The sequence below is a fragment of the Balearica regulorum genome, chromosome 8 (assembly GCF_011004875.1).
Source record: "Balearica regulorum gibbericeps isolate bBalReg1 chromosome 8, bBalReg1.pri, whole genome shotgun sequence".
In the NCBI taxonomy this organism is placed as follows: domain Eukaryota; kingdom Metazoa; phylum Chordata; class Aves; order Gruiformes; family Gruidae; genus Balearica; species Balearica regulorum.
The window spans coordinates 20,483,026-20,508,017 of NC_046191.1; the positions used below are offsets into that span (position 1 = coordinate 20,483,026).

Sequence of the window (24,992 nt, forward strand, 5' to 3'; positions counted from 1 at the left end):
AAAAATAACAGCATTAATAGGCCTAAATACTCATTTGTTTGATGCATTCAGAGCAACATAAGGGGATGCAAGGGAATTTAGTGCATTGCTCTGTCAGATCATTTTAATTGTTATCCAATGAGGGCAGCTCAGAGGCTAAGGGACTTAATTTATGTACTTACTCATCCCCTCTGCTCCCACTGAAGAAAAATAGTAGCAACACAACTCCTAAACTGCATTCACTGGTCTTCAGTGATCAAAGTATAGGCCAATTAACAGAAAGCCAAGGGCTCACAAAGCATTTGTTGATTTTAAGATACTGATCAGAACACACACTGCTGCTGCTAAACACATACTAGCAATACTTGGCACTTACGCAGTGCCTTCTAGGAGAGGATACCCAAATGCGATACAAAGGCATAATATTCTTATCTCACAGAAGAGAAAGGGTGCAAGGGGAGGCCTGGAAATCTCTGTGTGGAGAGCGATTCCACCTGAGCAGAGAGGTAGCAGTGAGCCCTTTTGGTCGCTCTCCCAGGATGTCATATTGCCCTTTTCTCTAAAACAGTTGGCAATTTAAAGGATACCTTTTTAGAAGTATGCTTTGTAAATCAACTCAAGCAGTCTCCTCTTCGAAGTAAATTACACAGTAATGTCCTGGGCACCTTATTCTGTGCATTTTCATGGATGAATTTTTACGCCCATTCAAACCACAGCCTCAAGCACGGGAATACGGCTGTTCACAGACACATACAGAACTGTTGTTGACTGTTACTGTCACCCATAAAGGAACTATGTTCCCCTTCCTTCTTGTTTTTCTCTATTCTAAAATAAAACATATCTGAAAGTACTGATTCACTCTGGGGGCAGTATCTTTGGGCAAAACTGGGTTGCTTCCTTGTTCTTCTTAGTCATGCAGAATCATTAGGAATTCTGAAGGTTATTTTAAGCAATCAATGTACATATGAAAATGAAGAGATCCCATTTGCATGAGCTATTGCTGACATAATACTGTGTGTGGAAAGCTCAAAGAGGAAGACTCACAAAAGCATAAATGTTCCATGTGAAACTCTAACACATCTGTTCAGCACTGAAAAGCCAGCATTTAAGTCCAAAGCGCTAGAGAGCCGAGACAAGTGCATTTTTGGAATCAAAACAAATGCTGGTAATTTAAGAAAATACTATGAAGCACACAAAGACTGTACAATGCCATATGTTGCACAATGCATCTGGTAATCAATTTAGTGTATATGCCAAATTTACTAAAGCCCAAATAGGCTTAAGTTCTTTATTCAGAAATTCAAAAAGTAAACTACAAGCATTATAAACATGGTGCACTTACAATTAGAATGAAAGTGGATTTTGCTTTTTACTTACAGAACACAAATAAAAATTAATCTCCTAAATTATATCCCATAATGAACACATGTCCAAGCTTCACTTTTGATCAACAGCTTTCACAGACTCACAGTTTTAGAACATGGTGTGTTCTACAGCATAAAAGATAAATGTGATTTTAAAATTATTTTACATTCAGTGTTTACTTCTATTTTGAAGGTTTGAAATCATGTAGGTTTTATGCTGTCATTTGTGATGCTATACACAATACATTACTGAAGATGTCATCACAGATGTACAAGCAACCTTGCATGTATTGTGGTCCCAAATCAAATATGAATCCCCAGTTACAGTATTAAAAATAAAGTAGAAATACCTAATTGAAGTGGACGGTATCACCTATAAGGCCAAAATAAATGGTGTAGGATAATAGTTTTCAGACTTGGGTTACAGTGTCAATGCAGAGACTTGAGCTGTGTTAACTCACCAAGCTTGATCTTGCTTGCCAGAGCATGCTTGTCAATATTTAGCTCCCAGGGAGCGTGTCACGAGTCTTTACAAAAACTAGCTTAAATACAAAATACTATAGCAGCTGCTGTGATCCTTTTTCTAACACTGAGATTAAATTGCTGAAATTTGTTTTGAGCTTTTTAAACCAGAAGATGTGTGCCATATACCTACTGTAACAAGAATATGAGAAACAGCATTAAGGGATTGCAATGCTGTTATTAGGGTTTATTAAAATACAGAAAAACACCAGATGCTTTACATTAACCAATTGGAAGATATTTTAATGTCAAGCATACAAATATCACTTTCTCCTGTGATATCAGATTAGAAAATGGACTGGCCTAAAAATAAGATACATCTGTGTTTTCAAAAAAAGAAGTCTAACCTGCACCAGGAAAAAAAACCGAATTTTTTAATTGCCCAACCACCAGAATTTCATCACAAAAATGTAGGCATACACTATCTTGGGCATTTGACAGAGGTACCTAAATTAGGAACATACTAACCTCAAATTTCTGATGCAGTCAATGGAGCAAGAAAGGAACCCACCTCTGAGAATGCCCGTCTCCTTACAGTGACGAGGTAGAAGTTTAAGTCTCCTAGTGAAGTGCCTGAAGGTCAGCAGGATAACCCTTGGCTGTACTTGGTTAGCAGCTCTGCTCACAGCTGCCCGTGAGGTCCCCGACAACGAGTACACATCACCAGCCGTATCTTAGCAAGTTCTTGCCCTCTCTGGGGACAGCCCAGAAGCACGCTCAGACACAGAGGTGTTCTGGTAGTAATGGCAGCTCAGGAACGCAATGCAGGTAGCGTAAGCAGAAGAGAGCACCACTGCTGCCTGTCTTCTCTGCCCGGCAAACTTTTGGCTCAGTGGATCTTATTTATGAGAAACAGAAAGAAATAGCAAAGGACATTGGAGACAGTCCTGGAAGAAGCTAAAGTTTGGAAAAGAGATTGTAAGAGTGACAATTTTCTTTTATTTTTGAAGACCCTTTTATCACCCCACATTATCTGACTTTAACAGTAAGCTGGGGGTGTTCTCAGAGCTGTAAAATAGCGAGCCTGAAAGAAAGAAAAGACGTTCAAGAGAAATTGGTGTGCCAGCCCCATGCAGGAGGGAACTCCTTCCTAAAATTCCCCTCAACAAGATGGAGCAAGACTTGAGGTGACTTCCCTCCTCTGGCAGGATTTACCTCCTCTCTGGATTCCTGCCAAGAACTGATCCTCTAATGTGTTTTTGTGAACCACAAAGATGCAAGCAATCTCTTCATTATTTCAATAAACCAGACTGTACCATGTAGCAGGCTTTTTCAAAGTATTTCTTAGGGAGGATAAGTTGCTACCAGATCCTCCTTGGAGGTCTGAATTCTTCAAATCTCACCTTCAATAGATTCTGAAAAAGCTGCTCAATTTGTAAGAAAATCAACGAATTCTTAAAAGCCTTGTCTGGCAATACCTTGTCTGCCAGTGCTCCTGATGCACAGAATTTATCAGGACCTATAATAAGGAGATTTCTCTGAGTACTCCCTATTAAAATCTAAACAGGTCTTGAGTGGGCATATATCCAAAAATCAGTGAAAATACTGCCAAAGCTGGTGCATTCAATAGGCAGACAGCTGAGATGGCATTAATGGTGTAACTGACAGGGAGTAAGATAAGCTCACCCCAGCCAAAACACGGACTGGAGTAATCATACATTTTTTTGAAAACCAATAGGTCACTCAACAGGGCCACAAAACATATATAAATGGCCAGATATAACTGTAACACAGTTAACCATGTCCACATTGGCATGCCTGCTTGCAAAAAACCCCACAGCTTTCTCCTTATTTTGAGCTGCCTGTAACAAAGTTCTTCACAGCATCAGCCTTACCTCAGTGCTGAGTCAGGTATGGTACCATACATTTTATGGACAGATCCCATGTCATTAAAAACACCCTCTCTATCTATATGTCATAGCTGTGCAATGGATTTCTCATTCTGAAACAGTGGGACACTGTGCTCAACAGTTCTCACTTGGCTCTCACTTAACCCAAATAATGGTGGCTCAATCCTTCACTATGAGCGTCTTTGGGGATTTAAACAGGGCTTAGTAAAGATGGTTATACAGTGCATGTTAATAGGGAAGACATTTGCAATTACCTGGCAACGCAGAAACTGCAAATTGATCATAAATTGGAAATCAAATTACTACAGCAGGTTTCCTAAAAGATTTTGTAGCATACGTTTGTATATCACGTGTGTGAGCAGGATATCTGTATAGCTCATTGTATACAATGGTGTGCTTGCATGAAAAGGCACATTAAAATGCAGATCCCTTAGCTGACTACTATATATTAGTTGCATTCTTTTGAAAGGTAAAAAAAATGTTCTGATGGTTTTGAAATACTTCTATAAATGCTTCTGGCAATAACTCATCAGAGATGACATGATGTCCAGTGAAATACAAACCTAGGATCTACCCAGTAAAACAAATCTGCTATATTTTGTGTTCTGTATTTTATATGTGAAGTTGGCATTAGGATTTATTCATCATTCAAGTAGGATACTAAAAAATACAGAATGTTAGCAGGATTTAGGTGAATAAAGATGTATTCACTGTGTTCATCATAAATCATAGCTAACCAGTGGTAGAACTTTCAAAGGCTACATGGAAGCAAGACAGCAGCAATAACTGCGTATATTTCTAGTGCTGCTGGATGTAAAGCAATGTCCTAGGTTTAAAGTTGTTCCAAGGATTTTTTTTTTCCCCCTAAACCCCCGTATTTGATTGTCAAAATATCCTGCAACTGGATTAACCTCAGCAAGCACAGTTTCATGTAACTGTGAAACCTTCTCTTTGAGGCACCTCCTGACCCATTTCTAAAACACATCAATCCAGTGTTTTGTAGGTGGTGAGAATGGCAGGAGCCCCAACACCCTCACAGAGATGCTTAAGCCACTGAGGCTACTGAGGCTACTGAAGCAGGTGGAGGAGCTAGCACGCAATACAGAAGTTGGGGTGTATTGTCAGCAATGGTAGTATCCCCAGACTGAGGGCAGAAGACAGTAGCCAGTTGGCCTATCCTGCAAGCACAGCTGTCCCATAAAGAGAAGGAAGAATGGAAGAACAGGAGGAAGCTCCATGCCAACAAATATTAAATAAGAAGTAATTTTTCTATTTATTTGTTAGCTCATATTTTGATGCTAAATGTATTGCCATTTTTTTTTTTTAAATAAATGTAAAAACATGTTTATTCTTCAGATAGGATGAGAATATGTCCTCCACTGAATACAGATGGGCTCTACAACCAGTATATGCCACTTGGTGACTAGAGAAAATCAATATGCAAAGTAAGATATGGGAAAAAAAATGAACATGCTTAAGACACACCAGGTCAGTACTCAGGGGTTTTAACCTCTGCTGATACAATTGTTAATCAGAATTGTTTACAAACTCTGCCAGATTCTTGGGGTTTTTTTGAGAATTACAATTAGAACTTCTGCTCTGTGAGTGACAGATACAGTTTATAATTTCCACAGAAGACAGTTGCCTCATTGATCACCGTCAAATACCACCTGTATCACAAACCCTGCTGTTGATTTGGGTATGGAACAACAAGTCAGCAGAAAAGATAACTATGGGCCCTGCACGATCAACAGCAGGGAGGTAGTAACACTGACATGCATTCACATGAATTTGGACCCTGCTTCCTTTGTCAGGTCTTTCCTCTGCCTCCTATATTGAAGCTCCCTAAACTCTTATAACCCGTATTCAAGTTTGAATCCATTACGCATCTACAGTCCAACAAAGCGTTGCAGACCTCCAGGCCAATTCGAACACTACCACCTGAAATTATGTTCTTTGTGCCCCAGCCCATGACCATAAGCTTAACCATGTAGAATTACTGCTTCTGTACAAAATGTATTTCTGCATCACCTGCAACACTGAGAGCAGAAAGCTAGGCCCAACTCTAACTTGCGTGACTGCCAGAGACCGGTCAGCAAGCTAGATCAACCCTTCTACCCAGGCACTGAGCAGCCGCTGGGACATCGTAAGGCACACAGTTCTCGCTGTTCAGACACACTTTTGTAGTGAGTAGTAGCCTTTCAGTGGAATGAAAGACTGGAGAATTATACTGGATGCCACCACAGTCTAGTCACTGTTCAAGCTGCACTTGGAAGTCAAATGACATTTTGACTTCATTGTGATTACCTGGGGAGAAAGGTGAGCAAGATCAGATTCAGAGAGCTGCTGTGACTTAACGGAAAACAAACCTAGCAGTAAGCTTCACCAGGGCTTTTCTTGATTTTTATTATTTTAATTAATGTCTATTTGAAATTCTTGATAGCATTTTTATTCCTGTCTTAGAATAAACTGAAAAGTACTTAAATGCCAAGTATTTTTCAAATAAATAATTCATAAGATACTTAAAGTGGTTATATTTAAATGACCTCCAAAATGAATTCTAGTTTTTTATGATAGAAATACATCAGTTTTCAACAAGATAATCTCCAAAACACATGACACAAAAGTATTTTGAGAGATGTTTTTAGCGAGCGTTTGCGTAAAATTGGAAGAGGTGATCACAAGAGAAAGAGATGCCTCCTCTCCTAGACCTGACAGACATGGAAAGAGAATCAACTTGTGCTGACAAAGAAAAAACCAATGGGTTCAATCTTGCTGGTATTACTGGAAGGAGAAATTTTCTGTTCCTGATGGACTTACAGCTCGTCATCAGGTCATAGTTTGCAGGTGGTACATGCACCTCTACCCATTACTGTAACCAAGTTTAAATATAAGCCCCTGCTCCACCAGCCTGCTTTAAAATGCTTTGACATTTCTTTTACTTTCTCTATTCATTTCCATTCTTTGTTAATCAGATTATGTCTCCAAATTGCTAACTATAAGAGTACCCTTTACTTAATCATGTTAATCCATACCATTATATGAACCAATTTCCCATTTTATCTACCTGCACCCAGATTAAAACCGCATGTTCTTTCACCCATCCTTGGACAAGCTGGGCCACAGTCATCCTCTCTTATTTTTCCCGTATTATGTCTGAGTAGAATTTATGATTTTATCTGAATCACCTTCTGACATTCGCCTTTGGTAGCCATCAGTAAGACTTGATAGCTTAACAGCTATCTGTTTGTTCAGAAAATCACTCATCTGGGAAATGAATTACTTCAACTGAACATAATCTATATGAGCTTTGATGTAAACAGTAAATGCAGAGTGTTCAACAACAGCAGTTTAGAGATTAATCTAATTACAGGCTAGTAAAACAGGAGAATATAGCCGATTGCATTTCTAAAGGCCTGTATAGACCAGCAACAGTTAATGATGTTTTGATGGTTTTCTAGGAGTTTGGAACAAATACTTGGCTTTTTAGTCTGAGAGCAACGCTGGACATTTCTGTCTGATGCTTGGGGGATTCAGCCAACTAACAGATACATTTGGTGAAGAATCTCATTCTAGTCATGCCCTCCCTTCCTAATTTCCCTTTTCACTGTTTTGTCGTCTTTGCCTGTTCCTCAGGGAACCGAGTGATTGATAGCCTAATCCAATGACTGTATTACAGCTGCCTCAACTTGGACTCTTTTCCTTATCATTAGCAGTTAGCCTATGGTTAAATTCACAGCTCACTGCTTGGTACAGCCCCTGAGATTTAAGGGTCTGGCCTTTAGAAAATATTTAACATAAAATTGAAATCTTGACATACTGAGAATTCAGTTCTCTGTAAGGCTTCTTTAATTAATCCAATGTACTGTACCATTGTTCTATATGAGGCTGTGACATGGTGAACTGTTAGTGAAGCTCACAGAGATGTGTAATTCTAAATTAAACACTCACTCACATGTACCTACACTGCATTTGTTTCCCAAGTACATGCGCATGAATGTGAAAATTTAAATTCAATCTATAACAATAATAAAACACAAACCAATTACGCTTCAAGAGTAAAGACTTTTCATTCATTTCAGGCTCAGAATGAGCTTTTTTCAAAGTAACAGGAGGAGAAAACACAGCTTTGTTCAAATGCTTCATTTTTTTTCCAGGACTCGTTTAATCTTTTGGTGAACGAAATCAATTATGATCATTTTTAATCAAGTACAAACGGCACCTGTGATAAAAGTGTAAAGCGTTTTCTTTGTGGGAAAGAAATTGGCTAAAAAATATTAAAAGTGGAAAAAATATGCTTAGTTCTCTGACCTTATCTGGAGAATAATACTTATTTTTAAATAGCTATGGGAAGGATGTAGACCTTGATCTATACTGTAAACCTTTGCCCTACTTCCAGTCAGTCGCTGAGCTGCAAGCTTCTATGAAAATGGCAGCTGAGTCCCAGATGAAAAATTATGCATCTCATAAACTGCTATTCTGCTGAAATGTCAAGCTATGGCAGGGCTGTACCTCAAACTCAGCACTTGGCATTTTCCTTCTGTCTGCTTTGTTGCCATGAAGCAAACATGAACAGTGAGGATTTGTGTAGGGCAGGTAGCAGGCGAGCTCCCTGTCAAAAATCTATTATTAGGGCTCTGATCTCTCCTGCACAGACCAGTGACGGCAGAACACTAAGAGAAATCAGACTGCTGCAAGGACACCGCAGAAAACACTCTTTGTGAATCCTGACATAATATATGCAAATAAGGGCTTTTAATGGCTGAGCTACATTTAACAGAAATAATAAAAGAAATTTAAAATTGTACTATGGCATATATTTGTTTTTCACTCCTATCCACACTGTTTTATAAATATATGTTAACATAAATAGTCTTTAACTCTCGGTAAATATTTATACTAAACAGAAGTGCCAGCACATACATACATTTTGTCTTGTTTCTAATGATGGGCAGCTTTTCATTCATTTCTGTTGACCAAAATCCACACTGCACAGTCACTGAGAGAACTGTGATTAGGAAAGTTAATATTCTTGGGTATGGGGTTTTTTTCCACTTTTCTTTTAATGATGTGTCATGAATCTAAAATTAAAAGGCAGCCCTTATTATTATAACTTCAACTTTTCCTCCTTCAATATAAGTCATACATTTCAGATTAGAATATATGCCCCTATTAATAATGTCAATTATTCGTATAATATACACATTTTATTTAATGAAATAACACCTGCAAAGCATTCCCTTAGAGGTCAAAATTGCTGTCTGACAGTGTTTTTTTGTAAAACAGACAGCTCCACTAACTTACTTCAAAAGAAACTAAAATTAACTGCCTCTGCTGGTTTCCAACAATAATACATTCCCACATTTAATGACTGAATCTGCTATCTAGGTATGTTCCTTCTGACATGCCTTTTGGTCAGCTATGAAGTTATAACACACAGCTCTCTGAATCTCTCTTGTTCTAGAAAACATACGTACTCGAACATGCTATACAATATATTTGGGCAAATAATGCCAATATACTACAGAATGTAATAATTGGACAAAGCAATAACAGCACATAGACACGAGATGTTTGAACTACTACTGTAAAATACTGCAATATTTTTGCAACAAAGCATTAAAAGGATACATAGTGAGTGCACCGTAGAGAGATTTGCTTTTAACCTAAGTTTTTTGCGAAGTCCAGTGTATGGTTTTATAAATTTATCCCCTAAGGATCTGGCTTCCAGATAAAAAACAAAGAAACAAACAGATGACAAAGAACAAAAAAACATGGAAATTCAAATAGAAGCTCTGCTCTATTTTGCCTGCAACAGATATCCTATTGTGCTGCAATGTGATGTGTTTTATAAAACACATCTGGAATATGGAAGCACAGTATGAAAGCTCATGAAAAAGCTTTTTCTTTTTTTTAAATTTTAAAATACATTTAAAGGAAACAAAACTTAAAGAAGCATGTAGCTGCTGACAGTATATTAACATTTCTCTGGGAAATCTGGCATTTTATTCTAGTACCTATAAAATATGCATTTTCAAAATAAGTTAGACTTATACAGACTAAAACATCTCTTTCAGAGCCAGAGGTCATTGTTCCTTGTGAGGATAAAAACCCCCAGCATTAGCTTATTTTCAAGAAACAAATACTCTGCATTGCACATGTATAGGAAGAACTCAGGGTAAAATCTCACATATTCTGTATTCTCAAACTTGAAATACTGCTGGATCAATTCTAAAAGCTCCTTAATGGAAATCAAACCATGTGTCTCATCCTGCAAACACATATGATAGTTATATAGTTTGGGAAGTCATATCTTAATTTTAGTATTTTTCTTCCATCCTAATGGCTTATTTCCTTTAACCATATTTTGGAGGCTTCATTAGGACATTTCCACTTTTTGAGTAATGGGCAGTTCCTTAAAACTTATTAAAAATGGATGAAGACTGGGATCCTCTAAGCACGATGTCCTCTCATGTAACGGTGCCACAGAAATCCATAGGGCTACCAGAGCCCTTGGGCTCAGCTGAGGCTCCATGGTGCCAATTAGAAATGAATTTTCTTTAGAAAACAACAATTTGTCAAAATTAAAGTGAAATTTTTCCTGTAAATATTTTTTGCACCAGGACAGAGGTAGAAGGTAAAGAAAAAACAGAGAGATTTTACAATGTTCAATAGTTGGAGAGTAAACTTCGAAGCTGGGACCCAGGCTCACGCCTGGGGTTTAAACCTGGCTCTCCCAAGTCAGGCTCATGTGCAGGTCAGCAGGTTGTGCCAGTATGAGCATATATCCCGTGAGAGCTGTTTCACTTTGTATTAATAATTCAATATTTGCAGGGAAGTGGAGAAAGAAAGACTAATCCTACAGTCTAGTGGTCAAACATCCACCTGGGATACTGGGATCCTTCTCTGTCAAAACCACCCAAACAGGAGGGTAGGAAGGAGGAAACCGTGGTGCCTCTTACAGCTTTGCAATTTTCAGCTCATCACATTAGATCAAAACAGGAAGGTCACTGCCCGAGCACTGGCTGGGGAGAAAACACTGTGACAACTCAAAGCTAAACAGGGCTTTTAAAGTAATCTCATTAAGTCCCTCCTTCTTTGAAAGATTTTTTAAAAAATGGTTTAAAAAGCAGAGACATAAGTCTGTTCTCAAACCATCTCAGGATCTGGCAATGATGCCAATAAACTTTTACTATTATTATTTTTATGCATGTTAAACAAACCATAGGAAACTACCTGTCATTTAGTAATTTACAAGGAATTTAAAAGAAATTCCCTTTTCATTGTCTCTCTTTTCTAGAAAAACAAATGACAATCCTCCTGCATATAGCTGCTTCCACAGGAGGCAGACGAGAAGAGGAAGGAAAAGGAGGCCAAGTGGAAGTCATATATGGAAAACATTTCTTCAGCACATGACCGCATAGGAGCACAGTTTTGAGCAGTGGAGGACAGGGAAGACTAAGTCAGAACGTCAGGCTGCTGCCAGGCCAGGCCATTAAAACACTTTCATTATTTGCTCTTTGATAGAAGCCTTCATCAAACTCAGAGGAGTGAGTTCACACTCACCTGCAGAAGGCAGCCCGCATGCGTGGATGTAGCGAATCTATAAATACTGAAGAACAGCTGTCCTTTAAGAGAACGACTTCCTCGTGACATGGTCTGTTCCCTGCCACAGGGCCGCAGAGCTTCCCTGGCATCCCTGCCAGCCGACGGCCCCCTCAGCACACGCTGCCCGCCCAAGCTGGCACTGGCGCCATGGCGCGCCTTCCTCCCCTCAGGGCACAGGGCCCGCTTCTCCACGTGACGCCAGGGGAGTGACCCCTATGCTAGCGGGCAATGCTGCTGGACGTAGGCAGAGCTTCCTGTGATTTATGTGTAAAGAGAAGGGGGAAAAAAATAAGCAAGCCCGGACTGATCTAAAATCCCGTTAAATGCAGCACTCCAGAAATAGTCCATTGCCAGCAATTCCTCACCGGCCGGGTGATGCTGAGGGCCACCAGTGTGAGCCCAGGCACGTTTCAGCTCTCTGCGGCACACCTGACTGAGGGGACCCTGCGCCCAGGTGCCCAGAGGGCCGGGAGCTGGCGGCCAGGCAGCAGGCGAGCACTGCACCCTGGGGACGGGCCCCTGCCGCACGCCCTGTGTCTCGCTGCCAAGCGAGCATCATCTCTGGTCCAGAAAAGAACTAAAATCTGTGCAACTGGAAAAAATCCAGAAAGCGAAATACGGCTTGGCTACGCACTGTATTTGCTCTAGGTCTGTGCGCTAGAGAACGTGATAAACCGGCTGTGCTTTGGTAAAACACACGGAAAATGGACCAGGCTTATTGCTTCTATAATAGCGCTTTCACTTTAAAAATTAATTCTCTCTTGAGAGGAATTATTTGAAAAAACCAACAAAATGTAGTGATTCTATCAGATAATAAAATAGAACAAGAGGTTTAAGCACATCAAAATAGAAACCCAATACTTTACACTACGAAGTGACTTTCACTCCAGGACCACAGAGCAGTTCCCAACAAGCCCGTAGGCATGGAAGTGGTGTTACTGCCATGTCACAGACCGCAGAGGTAAAGCACGGAAAGGTCAAGTGTCTGGCTGCGGGCCACGCGGCTCAGGCCTGGCACGGCCGGGCACAGACCTCAGCACTGTGGCCATCCCGCCCCTCGCTCTGACAAGATGACATGCTCTCCCATTTTTTGGCTTCTTGTATGCATTAAAATTGCTCTCCTGCTTTCGTAAATTCGTACACTGCTATACCCTGATGGCTGAGCAGAAAGTATTGCAATGTGTTGCAGAGCCTATTGACTTTATTGGCTCTGTGGCTTTCTTTTGTGCAATGACTTGTGGGATTGGGACCTAGTGATGGCAATTATAAGCAAGAAACCGTTAGATATTTGTCTGTAAGAATATGCTCTTTCAAAACATAGTAAATTGACAGCACTTCCAGTAGTTTTCACGTTTTTTAAATAACCAGATTTGCATCATACGTAACGGTGCATCCTAAAATAACATTTTCTATTTCCTCTGATACATGTAAAACTTCAGGAAAAAAAATACATTTTTATACTTATACACATACACACATATACATAAAAATAAAATAAAGACCTTATCCTCAGGTCCCACTTATAACAGAATTATAAACCGCAGAAATGCTGGTACGTCCTCCCTAATAGCTGAGCGTCCAGGTGTCACTGTAATTTACACTACATACATGTTTCAAATTTGTAACGTAAGAGACACACTTTTCATAATGCAGTCATTTTATAGATTTTATTAGACAGACTTATGGTAGGAAGGAATATTCAGAAATTGCAACTTAAATGAGAAAATGTGAATGGTGTTACTTATATAAAATACTACTGCAATAGTTCTTTTATTAATTTTTAATGCACAGCACCCACTGTGACCTCCTTTATTCTTTTCCTGTCAACATGGCAGGCTAGAGAAATTGAAATGGGCTGTAGCTGTTCTCTTCTTGTTCCCGTCTTCCTCCCATTTTGCATAATATTAAAATATAACATCTTATTGGACTGTCACTGTGAAATAATCATTATGCAATAGGCATAACGATTTTTTCTGATTGTTATCTCTTCCTTACTTTTCAGCTCTAAAAAATTCCAAATTCCATGTAGTTATCTAAGGCAATAAGGCAATTTTCCACTGAATACACTTGTCTGAATTAAAGTTTGTTTAAAAGTTATCTTTGCTACATTTCTTACGGTTCTCTAAGGATAACACCAGCCACATAAAGTATTTTTTGCCTGTCTGGCCTCCTCTGATTATGTTTTTGGGGTGAGGTAGGAGGCGGGTCCGATAAAATAGAGTTTGACACAAGCAGGAGGATGCTATTGCTTCTGTTATGTATATTTACTGCTATGTCTATCACCAAGGAGACTAATCTCCATACCAGTAAAGTCAAGAAGCTCACAGTATTGTCTTTGCAGGCCCAAGTTCATGTTGTCACAGCAACAGAGTGCACAGGGTCAATAGATTAATACATTAGTGTGCACAGGCACTGAACTGGAGTGTAAAAGTTTTGCTGCCGGTTTTAAAATTAAACTGTGAAGCAGGACTAGGAAATATGTTCTACACAAGATATTCCTGTATATCTCAAGGAATAGGCTACAAAAATATGCATATATTTGCCTAATACAGTCTATCATTTTTACCACAGTGGGAAGAGGAGGAAATAACCTCCTTGGAAGAGGTGCACTCTGTGGGAAGGAGGGAGGAAGGCTGGAGTTCAGGCTATGAAACATACACTGCGTTTGGACTGTTGATATTTCCCCTGCGATGCCCTTTCATTAGCCTCTGTCTAACGTGGGGCCTGACAATTGTGACAGAATGAAAAATTTGAGGAAAAGCGAGGGTCAAGAGAGAAGAGATTTCCTTCCCTCTCCAGTGACCCCATCACAGTATTCTGATGCAGCGCTTTACCATTAAGGAAAGGGCAACCCAAGAGCCTTCACACTTAATCTGTTCCATCTGTCATGACTATTAGAAACATTGACCAGCGGTGAGCTTTAAGGACTCAGTGCGACTGCAGACATGATATTCTAGCCCACTACAAGGACCTCCTGATGTTTTGAAAGCCTCCAAGGAAGTACCATGCATCAAAAAGGGCAACACCTACCTGACATGCCACCATATGTGGTCCTCAGTCCTCTACCAACTGCTGGCCAAGGTGTGCTGTCTGCTTTCAGTCCCATCAGTCCTGACACGGTGTTGGTGGCTGTAACACCATCTGCGCCACCTGTGAAAGAAAAGGTCAGTCACTTTTTGTTAAATCATGCGTATAAGAACAAGAGAGGAAAAAATACAACAGAAAAAAACTGTGAAACTGTGAAATAACTAGAAATTCAAATAAACAGCTGAAGACAGAAAGCAACAAACGGCAAGGGGATGCGCAGAAGGGTCCTTAAGACCAATCCTGGGCTGATAAACTTAACGCTAGCTTCCAGGCAGGCTGCCTCAGTTGCAGGAGCTGTAAGGGCTACGAGCCAGCACGTGGGAAACACTGGGGCTGGCAGGCAGACCTCTGCCCTTCAGCTGCGTGGGGCAGAACCTGCTGCAGTGGTTGTTCAACACCCGGAGGTGCCCCAGCACAGGGTCTCCTCCTCCAGACTTGTGAGGGGCAAGGTGAAATGAATGATGTGACACAGAAACGGTGACCACGGTTCCAAGTGATGGATTAATATGCCTACTTGCAAACTTAATTTCCTTCCATGTTGTACTTTAAGCTCTAAGGGAAAAAAAATATATATACACACCTTCAAATGGTGTATTTCTGTTTTCTCAGGAGACACATGCCATTTTCACTACTAAATGTACGTATAGGGGAATTTACAGTGGTATGGTAAATGTATAAATGTGACAGAAACAGAAGCGTGCAAACACACGCACAAACGTATATGATTTACTGTTAATATAGTTCTCTTCATATATTGCTATATTCTGGAATCATAGACAAAATTAGGAAGCCTTCAATCACTGTGCTTACGCTAAATACATCAAATAAACTATTTTCGTATTAGTTTCTGATGTTATTTGTTATTATTCCAGCAACTCCCCTATCTTCCCCCATCCAGCAAATTAGTAAATCTGCACAGCTTGTCGGTTACCTTCTTGCGCAGCCATCGCAATATTCACAATATCAGTGACATTTGGGGTCAGCTTGGCAAAGAAAGGAATCTGAACAGCTTGTCTAACCCAGCGACAGATGTTCCGCACCAGCTCTGGATCCTATTCAAATAGGTCAGATAAATATAAAACATAATTAAAAGTAATATGAACAAAAGGTATATCAAGGAAATTGAAAACTTTGCTATAAGTGGCTATACTGTGATTTTGTGAAATTACACATCAGGACTGAACCTCATCTCATCAGTTAACTTATTTCAGACACATCGAGTAACTACAAATCCATTACAGAAAGGTTAGTTCATGAAAAAAGGAAAATTTGCCTTTTTTTTTTTTTTTTTTTCTCTCCAAAAGACAAAGATATCACAAAATGTTCCCTTCCCAAAGAGGGGAAAATATCAATTTGGGTGACAGGGACTTTCTTTACCCATTTATTTTAAAAATTACTTTTCAGTTTTAATGACTCACTCTATGTAAGGTATATTGAAAATAACCGGTATCCTATAAAATAATGTGAACCTGGAGCATTGGCTGATCGCATCTCTATCAGCACAACAAGGATGAGTTGAGGTTGCAGGGCTATCAGAATGCAATTCAGCATTTCTGAACTCTCCCCTGACTTCAGAGAATAACCTGGGATGGCCATAGTGTAAATGAAAGATCAAAATCTTCTCTGTTAAAGCCAGAAATCGAAATCTTCAAGTGGTGGCTTTTCCTGATTCCAGGCATTTACTTCCCTTATGGAATACATCTCATGTAGACAGTAATCAGCTGTGCTTTCGACTGAAATCAGCTCAGTGGAACTAACCTTCTGCGTCTAGCACATAAAACGGTTATTGTTCAATATAATTCTTAGGGTATGGCTGGTTGCTTTTTTTTGTTGGCTATTGATAATGCTCTTCAACAAATACCTTAAAATTTGCAATACTGATGCACATAGAACATGGTGCGTGATCTGGTTAAAAATTGAATGGTGCTATTACAAGATTTAGTACAAGTATAACCTGTGGGTAGGATAATTGGTACCGCAGCAATTATTTACATTTACTAAATCTTTATCACTCTCTCAGATAATTAAGTCTGTCATATATGAATAATTTTCTCCCATTTGGATGTTGTAAAAACTCAGAAAGCTGCATTGCTATGTAGTAGCTGAAAATGGGATGAGCCTAAATGAAGTTTAGTTTAAAACAATCCAGTGGACACCAAGGTTGTCTGTCTAGTGAACACACAGGAAATATATCCCCTTGTTGTTTTTTCTTTTTGCACCAATGGTTAAATACAAACAAAAATCCCCACAGGCTGTGTTCCTAGAAAGTACACAGTGCTAGACATGAACAGTAACCCCCTGAGACCTAGCTGTGCCATTCCAATAAAAACTGTGATCTCCCCGCCCATGCCGCTGCCATGAAATATGTACGAACACTGCACTGGCAGTATGAAGGTAGCTGCATCGTCGACTTTCATTTCTGTTTTGAATTTCCTTGAGGTCCAATGCAGAAACGAGAGACCCTCGAGAAGACATGAATTGTATATCCTTTATGTTAATTCTTCTCCTTAGAAATCCTTGTAATAATGTTCAGGATGTTGGCACCACATAACTCATTATGCTGACTTCATCGTGCTTATAGTGCTGCCATAAAAATTCTTACTCCGACCCACACTAACACTTAAAAAAATACAATTATTTTAATCCACATTGAATAACTTATTGGGAGATCTCTTTCATTTATATAAACCCAATTTCTATCCAACCTAAGACAATTTAACTAGTTTCTCTTTCTTAATAAATGATAATTTGACCTTTTTTTCCCCAAAAGTAAAGACCTTCATTTTCCATCAGTTCTGCTTCTCCCACACCAAGATTAATGCAACAAATGCAATAGATGGGTCTTCAATTTCTCAAGCTAGTAAACACTTTAAATATCTGATTGCACAGCACATGTTTAGACAAAGCCCTTTTGAAAGGCTCACTTGTATCAGTCTTGGAAACCTGCCCATTTTTGGTACCCATACAACCACAGGTAACTTAATAGGAAAATAATTTGAAAACTCAACTGAAGGAGATGAATTCACACAAGAACATAACTTTCAAGAAAGATTTAAGTGATTAGAAATAGAGAATTCACTTCTAAGTGCAATCATTGACTAATGAAATTATCCCAATTTGCAATGCAGTTCAAAACTTAAGATTTCTGAGAATATTAATTTATCATATTCAGCAAGTTTTACACTCAGGTGCAAATTTAACAAGGTGGCACCAAAAACTAGTTTTGAAGAGGCTATGTACAGGCTTCATTTTGCCCAATTCATTCTGCTGATTCAGGGCCTACCGTCTACTTGGATTTCTGAAAGATTGACCCCAATTTACAAATTGCATTTACTGATTCTTATCAGAGACTGGATATATAAAACATTGAAGGATGAGCATATAACTTGTAAAAGAATGAATCTTGAGGCCCGTAAATCACATTACAAAAAATACCTGTCACTGCTAATACAACATAAATATCTTTTTTACCCCAATCCAACTCTATAAAAGTGCCTGCAGCTTTTATCATTGATAAAGTGTGGATGAAGCCTGCATAGTTAAGAAATATTTTCTAAATGGCTTGATATGTAAAATATTATTAGCCTTAAAAACAGCTGGACATTTGCATTCACAAAATCAACAATATGAACTAACTAAAATATTATTCTGCTTAATGTAGTGCAGGATTTTAATGCTTTTGGTTCAAAGTCGATCATGTTGCTATAAATTATCTTCTATTACACATAACTACGTTTGTTAGTTCTCTCGTTAACGATGACACAGTGCGATTGTTACGGAATGTGTAGCATAATATTGCTCTGTGTGTCAATCCAGAAGAATGAACAAATGCTTCAATGGATTGTAACACCCGTTGGTAGCACACTTCGTTTATCTGCTGGTTTTTTGTGTGTGTGGTTTTTTGGGTTTTTTTTTTTAAACAAATGCCATCTAAATCGAAGCTTGGTGAAATTCTCATCAGCTAAAACATAATATTGATTCATGCACTGTACCTACAGGAATCTGTTGGTAATTTAATACCATATAAAGTCTCTTTTGGTATGAGATGTACATCAGTGTGTCTTCTGTCTTCCTGTTCTTAATCAAATATTGCTTGTTTATTCCAAAGGCACAGGAGATTTGAATGTTACAGGGGTTGTCTCTCTACTTCCCTAAGCAGCAGTACAAAATCATTTTTCCTGAATATGCATTATAGCCTTGGGCTAGATGGAGCTTTTAATCCTAACTACTCATTGCCAATGGGTAGATATACTAGAGGAAAAACAACTATCCACCTTTTTTTCTAAATGATCACATGATAAGCATAACTACAACCATAACTATAAGAGTAAGTCCTCAGAAATTAAAGCAGCAAGTTGTCTACTGATTGCATTTGGCATCGGTAATGAGATGAATCCCGCGTCCTCTCACCCCCAAGGCAGATACATCCTGCATGTTTAAAAAGGAGTGCGAAAACGCTGTGCATAGAGTAGGTCACTCCTCCTTGTGTTTCATGGAAAGAAACAAAACCATGAAGAGATTATCACAGAAATGTCTGGCTGTAGATTTTTGAAATTTGGGAAATTTTTACTATGACCTATTTTCAATGTTCTTGCAGTGTTTTTGCATTATCCTGTTGCTGCACAATCTTTGCACTGTATCCAGAACACCTCTCTGAGATAGGGAAGTACTATTATCCCTGTTTAATAAATGCAGACAGGACAGTCAGATAGACTGAGGTGCACCTCCTCAAACTCACCTTGTTTTGGTACCAAGTCATTTGCATAAGGATCTGGAAAGCTTTGTCTGGCAGAAAACTGCACTTGATTTTTCAGAATACCTTAAACTATGAGATACTTTCCACATTAACAAAAGAAATATTTTTAATACTAGAATTTAATCAGTTTTTCAGAGTATTTCAGTAATGCAAAAGACAGAAATACAATTACTTTAGGGTAACGAACATGCTTCTCTTGACTATGCAAAAAGAATACAAATGTCAGGCTGAAAGATGTCATAAAAATAAACCTGTTACAGAATTTCCCCCAAGAACTTCAGAAGGAAGGTTACCACTCAGTAGAGCACATTAGCTGAACTTGTCTAATTAGTGCTACAGAAAATGGACCATACCATGTAATCTTCACTCCACCCCAATTACTATAATGGTGGCAGTTCTGTCTCACTAAGAACAGGGTACGCACCTGTGGAAAGTATAAAAAGATAACTCTTCTCAGACAGAATCCTCATTTTACATATGTATGAAGGCTTTCTTACATAGAACTACTGGAGTTATCGTTATAGGTCATGATGATGATTTGTGCAAGTCCATTATCCTGACTGTGATGATGGGAAGTTCTAGATGGCACAGAGAATGATGCAAGATCCATTAGGACCTTGCATGTAAAGTCCTTAAATCTCATCTATCACTGACTACAATGACCTAAACAACAAAGTTTCAGAAATGAAAATACTTTATTCTATTTAATGTGAGCGTAAGTCTGATCTTCCTCATAAACCTCAAGTCTTTGATGGCCACAAAACTATTCTCATATATATCTCTTGCCAGTGACTTTCATGGCTAAATCATACATTATGTCAATGCATTTGCAGTTTTAAATACTGATACTAAGTTACAGAGGACTTATTTTGTCTTTATATTAATTTAACACCCATGAAGCTGACATGGCATTTCTTATATATGGTTAGTAGGCAAGTGGCACCGAGTCCCTCATCAGTCCATTCTTCTGGTGACAGATTTTCTTTCTGTACCGGCCCTTCGGAAAAAAATCTTGTATCTCCCTTACATCCATTATCATTGAAGGAATTTTTAATATGAAAATTCTACAGTTAACTTCCTTATTCTGCACAGTAGATACATTTTCCAAAATAGTTTGGGTAGCTATGGGAAAAGGGGGGAGTGCTTTTATGTTCGGGAATTACGTAGCCTAAGAAAAACTTCATAAGTGAGAATTTGAAATATTTGGCTTTTAAATTTAATTAATGTCCTATTCTCACTTTACTGTTTCATTCAACGATAGTCTACAAGGGAAGAGTTAAACCTATCTTCAGTCAAACGGTTGTCTGAGAGCCCACAAGGATTCAAATGCACCCTCATCTGAAAAACAAAAAAGGAGAAAAGAATCTTTCCCTGTCTGCAGATAACCTGCACGCAGGAGGCAGACTGTCTTCCGGGCCGTGCCACCCTTGCCTTGTGAATGTTACGACGGCACCACCTGCCACGACCTGCGGTGCAGGAGGCAGGGGCAGGATACGCTTCGAGCAGCTTTAGAAAGTGAGTAGTGATCATTTCTACAGATTCCTCACCTATTCGGCGTGTAGGTCTGGATCTGTATCTTTTACAAAGATCCCACAGATGTTCTGAGGACTTGTTAGCCTGATAAGCTGTTAGTTTAAATGCTTTTTATATGTGTCTATCATGTATTTCTTTTTCAGATCAAACATGGATCCAGAATTCCATTAGGAAATAAGAATCTAAAAAAAAAAAAAAAAAAGTCTCTGTGTGTGAAGAGCTACTGTTTTGCTGTTCCTTCAAACATGAAGAAAATGTATGGGAATTTCAGCTTAAAGCACTGTAAATTAGTATCTTTAGCATTCACCTCTTTTTTTTTTTTTTTTTCCATATTACTATTGATCTTTTCCCCAGCTATCTTTTTTCCTTCCTCCTATGAGATGTCCATGAAACTATCTCTAAACCTACCCAAAATTTCCACAGCACCTAAATATAAAATTGCAGTCAATCACTAGAGCAAAAGAGACACCATTTCCGAATCTCATGGTTAATTTTACTACCTTCTCACATCCTAGAAAGGGGCAGTTTAGATTGTGTATTTGTCCCATTTCAAACTTAATTAAAGTTAACAATTTGTTTAAAGCCTGTCAAATTAAGGGAAGGAATTCCCAGGACAGAACACAAATAACTCTCTACTACTCATCTGGAGTAAAAAATGCTTCCTCATTTCTCAGGAAATTTGACAGCTTTTGGTCAACATCTATTGACCGCAGCTGTCAAAAAAGAAAGAAATGAGGCAGTTTAACCTAAGGCAGGAATAACAGTTTTCACAGTTGTATGTGATGCTATCTATATATATTAGGAAAAATTTCAAAAAATGCCTAAATGACTTCAGAGGCTTTGGGTCAGCCTGGTCAATCTCACAAAAACATAGCTGCTGGATGAGAGCTTATATCCTTCTGGCTAGAATCTATGATATGATGTAATGTGAAACCAATGCCACAAAATAAACTTTTAGAGATAATGACAGTATGTGAATTCATGCCTCTTTTTCAGTCAATACTGTATTGCCTTTTGGCGTGAGATCCAAAGTGCACTGAAGGTAGTGGAAGCTTTTTCCATTAGTTTAGCAAAAAAACCCAACCCAACCCGAAAAAAACCCAAAACAAATGCTACAATATCTCATTAGGCATCTTCAAAAAACTGGTACAGGAAAACCCTATTCAGGATAAAAAAAATCAAAAATGTCCATAAATGGATAATTTCATATCTTGTTCTGGGAGGACCAAAATGTTTAATTCCAGTTGAGACCTTCAGCCTTTATTAACTAACTTGCACTTTGAAATAAGAGGTCTTTTCCATATGAAGGGAGGTTGTAGGGTTTCCAGGTTTTTCTGAAGAATTTCTAAAAAATCAGAGATTCATATGAGAAGAATTACGCAAGGTCCACATAGTTACCATTTAGCTACTACCATAGCAACAATATGTACTGTGACTATTGCTCACTGGTTTAATTCAAGGATATACTTCTTTTCTATTCCCTTACATACTCTAAAATGCTCCCTTCTTTAAAAAAAAAAAAAAAATCTTTTAAAAGAAGTCTACTGTGTAAATTAAGACATTTATGTTATGTCTACATAGTAAGTGTTCTCTTAATAATTTCAGCAAAAACTGTAATATTTTTAAACTGAAGTTATATCATATGGGTTATATAACCAAACATATACTACTAGTGAAACAAGCACAATTTTGCTTACAAAATACTGCAGATTAAGATGCAGAAGTATAGCCTAGAAAATTCCCATTAGCTTTCTCAGCCTACGTTCATTTTTGTTATAGTCTTTTCACTCAGGCAAAAAACATTATCACTCAAAAACCATGTAAAAACTATATTTATATTTTTTATTTTAATTTAATTTTTATTTTTTTATATTTCTAGGGAGCAATGACTCCCAATTTATAGATGTTTTTGCCAAAGTAAAAATCTAAGCAAGAGTCCAGAGACTTGATTCAACCTTTTTTTATTTTTTATTTTTACTGTTTCCTGTGGTAAATTATAAGAACTAAAAACACCCTGCCATCTAGCTCCATTCTTAGATTCCAGGACTTTGTTACTTTAAAGTAAAGCTGCAAACATGGTGTCATGATTTGGTCAGCTGCTCTTCAGATCAGTCACTGCAAGTTCCACTTGGGGGAGCCTAATTGAGAGTCTCGTTTATTCTAGTGATACCAGTGTGTGACTGGACAAAATCAAGTCACTCTGGATTATGTCCACGCTTTGGTCATGGCTGAGCTGAGAAGTCAAAGCTCTGAGACCCTGTCTGTACTGGGAGAGATAACAGCAGGCATTGAGAAAAGCTAACATGAGACTATGACACCATTGTGGTTCCTACTTCTCAAAGTTAGGGCTACTTTGAAAAACTAAAGAAAAAAATAGGTGCTCTTAAAAAAACAGAACTTTAAATTTAACAGTGTTTAGCCAAATAAATCTTAAAAGACTCATAAAAGGTTTTGACAGAATCAGAATTTCATTAAATTTCAATTTTAGCAGATCTCCATTTCCCTTTCCTTTCTTACTCTCATTTGGTATGGCAATCACTACTTCTCCCTTCTCCAGCTCTACAATTACAACCTTTGAAAGAAGTTAAAAGCATAAGACAAATAGCCTTTGATCACCTCTCTCTATTCCAAGTGAAAAAATGGGAACAGTAAGTTGTTTCCTTATTGTAGTACACTACCAGAGCTGCACAAATGAACGACGCTTAACAGTATGTTTAAAAAAAACCCATAAAAACCAACCAAACAAAAGCAACACTCCAAAGCTTTTTAACATATCTCATCTAATAGCTGCCAATATTAACACAGGTCAGTATCCAAACTCAAGAACACATTTATCAAAGTGCTGTGTGGGAGAGCCATTTTGGATTCTTTATTAGCAGCACAACACTCCTACACTCCTTCTTTGATAATGTGGCACCTAATGACTGAAAAGATAACCAGCGTGAAGACAAGGTCAAAAATGAGCTGGAAATTTTTGATTGACCGGTAGACAGAAGTACAAAACATAGATTTGTGTTGGGAGCTAGAGCAACGATAAGAGGGATGTCAAGATCAAGCACAACTGAGACTTGAAAGGTTTGTGGCTGTCTTTAGTCAGCTTCGCAATTACTCCCTTTTCAGAGCACATAAAAGCTTTTTGTTTTTTCCTCAGCACTAAAAGAAAAGCAATTGAATTTATTTTGAAAACTGAGTCCTCTCCCTGCGTAGGTGGTTGAACCATAACATTTTTCCTTATTCCAAATTTGTTTGGTTTTTGTTTTTTAAAAAAGAAATTTAAAATGTTAAACTAAGCAACCAGAAGAAACATCATTGTTAGAAAACTTCCTACTTTTAAAATTAACTATAAGGTGTTGGGGTTTTCTTAATTGTTATCTTATATGATAGGAAAAGATCTCTTTATGTTTCATTGAGATAGGTCAGTTAAAACTGTAGCAATCACTATTTACAGCTATTGATTTTAATGCAACATTAAAGGAGTTAGATACAACCATTATTTTCTTTGGTTGTCAGAATCAAGGTCAATAATAGTTGGCCTGCAAGGGTGAAGCACATACTGACAGTTCAAATTAGCAAATGATTTGTTCCGATACCAATCGGGCCTAAACATTCCAAGTGAAAAATGTGAAACTGCACGTTTACATTTTATAAACTTCTTGGAGATACTAACTGGAAAGATTTCTTTGTCAAAGGCATTAGTATATGTACAGTGTTGACTAATAAAAATGCCTTTTTACCCCTGACAGAACAAAATATTTTATCTTGGTTGTTTCTAGCCAACCAGAATAATGTTTCCCATATCACTGTAAAAAAGTGGTATGCAACATGATCAAACAATATTTCAGCTCTTTAGTTCATGCAGAGGTTACCTGCTAGAAGGCATAAAGGTTTGATTAGGTTTACATCATATATGAAATATTTTAAGGGGAAGCATAGAACCGGAATATGAGTGCTGTAGCTACAAATAGCTTTTTCTTGTGGTCAGGTAGGCAAGCTCTTAGTCCTTTCCTATAATAAAGAGGCAGAAAATACCAACTAATTGAGGAAACCATAAATCTTTGAAAGCACTAAACTCAGGAATTTTAAACCTATGGTCTGAGAAGGATTTTCCACTCAGTGTTAAAATGATCATCATGTGGGCCTGTATTCAGATTTGGTCTACTCTACAGAGCAAGCCTCCCAGCGCACCAACTTTACTCAGAGGTGAGGCAAAATTTAAAAAGTATGAGCCTAGTCCAGAAAATTCTCATGTAGGCAGCTAAGAGACTAGTTAACACACTGTTAATTAACTTTATC

The 24,992-nt window shown here is 38.2% G+C and overlaps 1 protein-coding gene across 1 annotated transcript in view; it reads right to left on the reverse strand.

Moving 5' to 3' along the window:
• DPYD (dihydropyrimidine dehydrogenase) overlaps positions 1 to 24,992 on the reverse strand; it is a 361,699-nt gene that overhangs the window by 79,677 nt on the left and 257,030 nt on the right. The window contains 2 exon segments of the mRNA XM_075759993.1: positions 14,354 to 14,473; positions 15,342 to 15,462. Coding sequence (XP_075616108.1) covers positions 14,354 to 14,473; positions 15,342 to 15,462 — 241 coding nt within the window.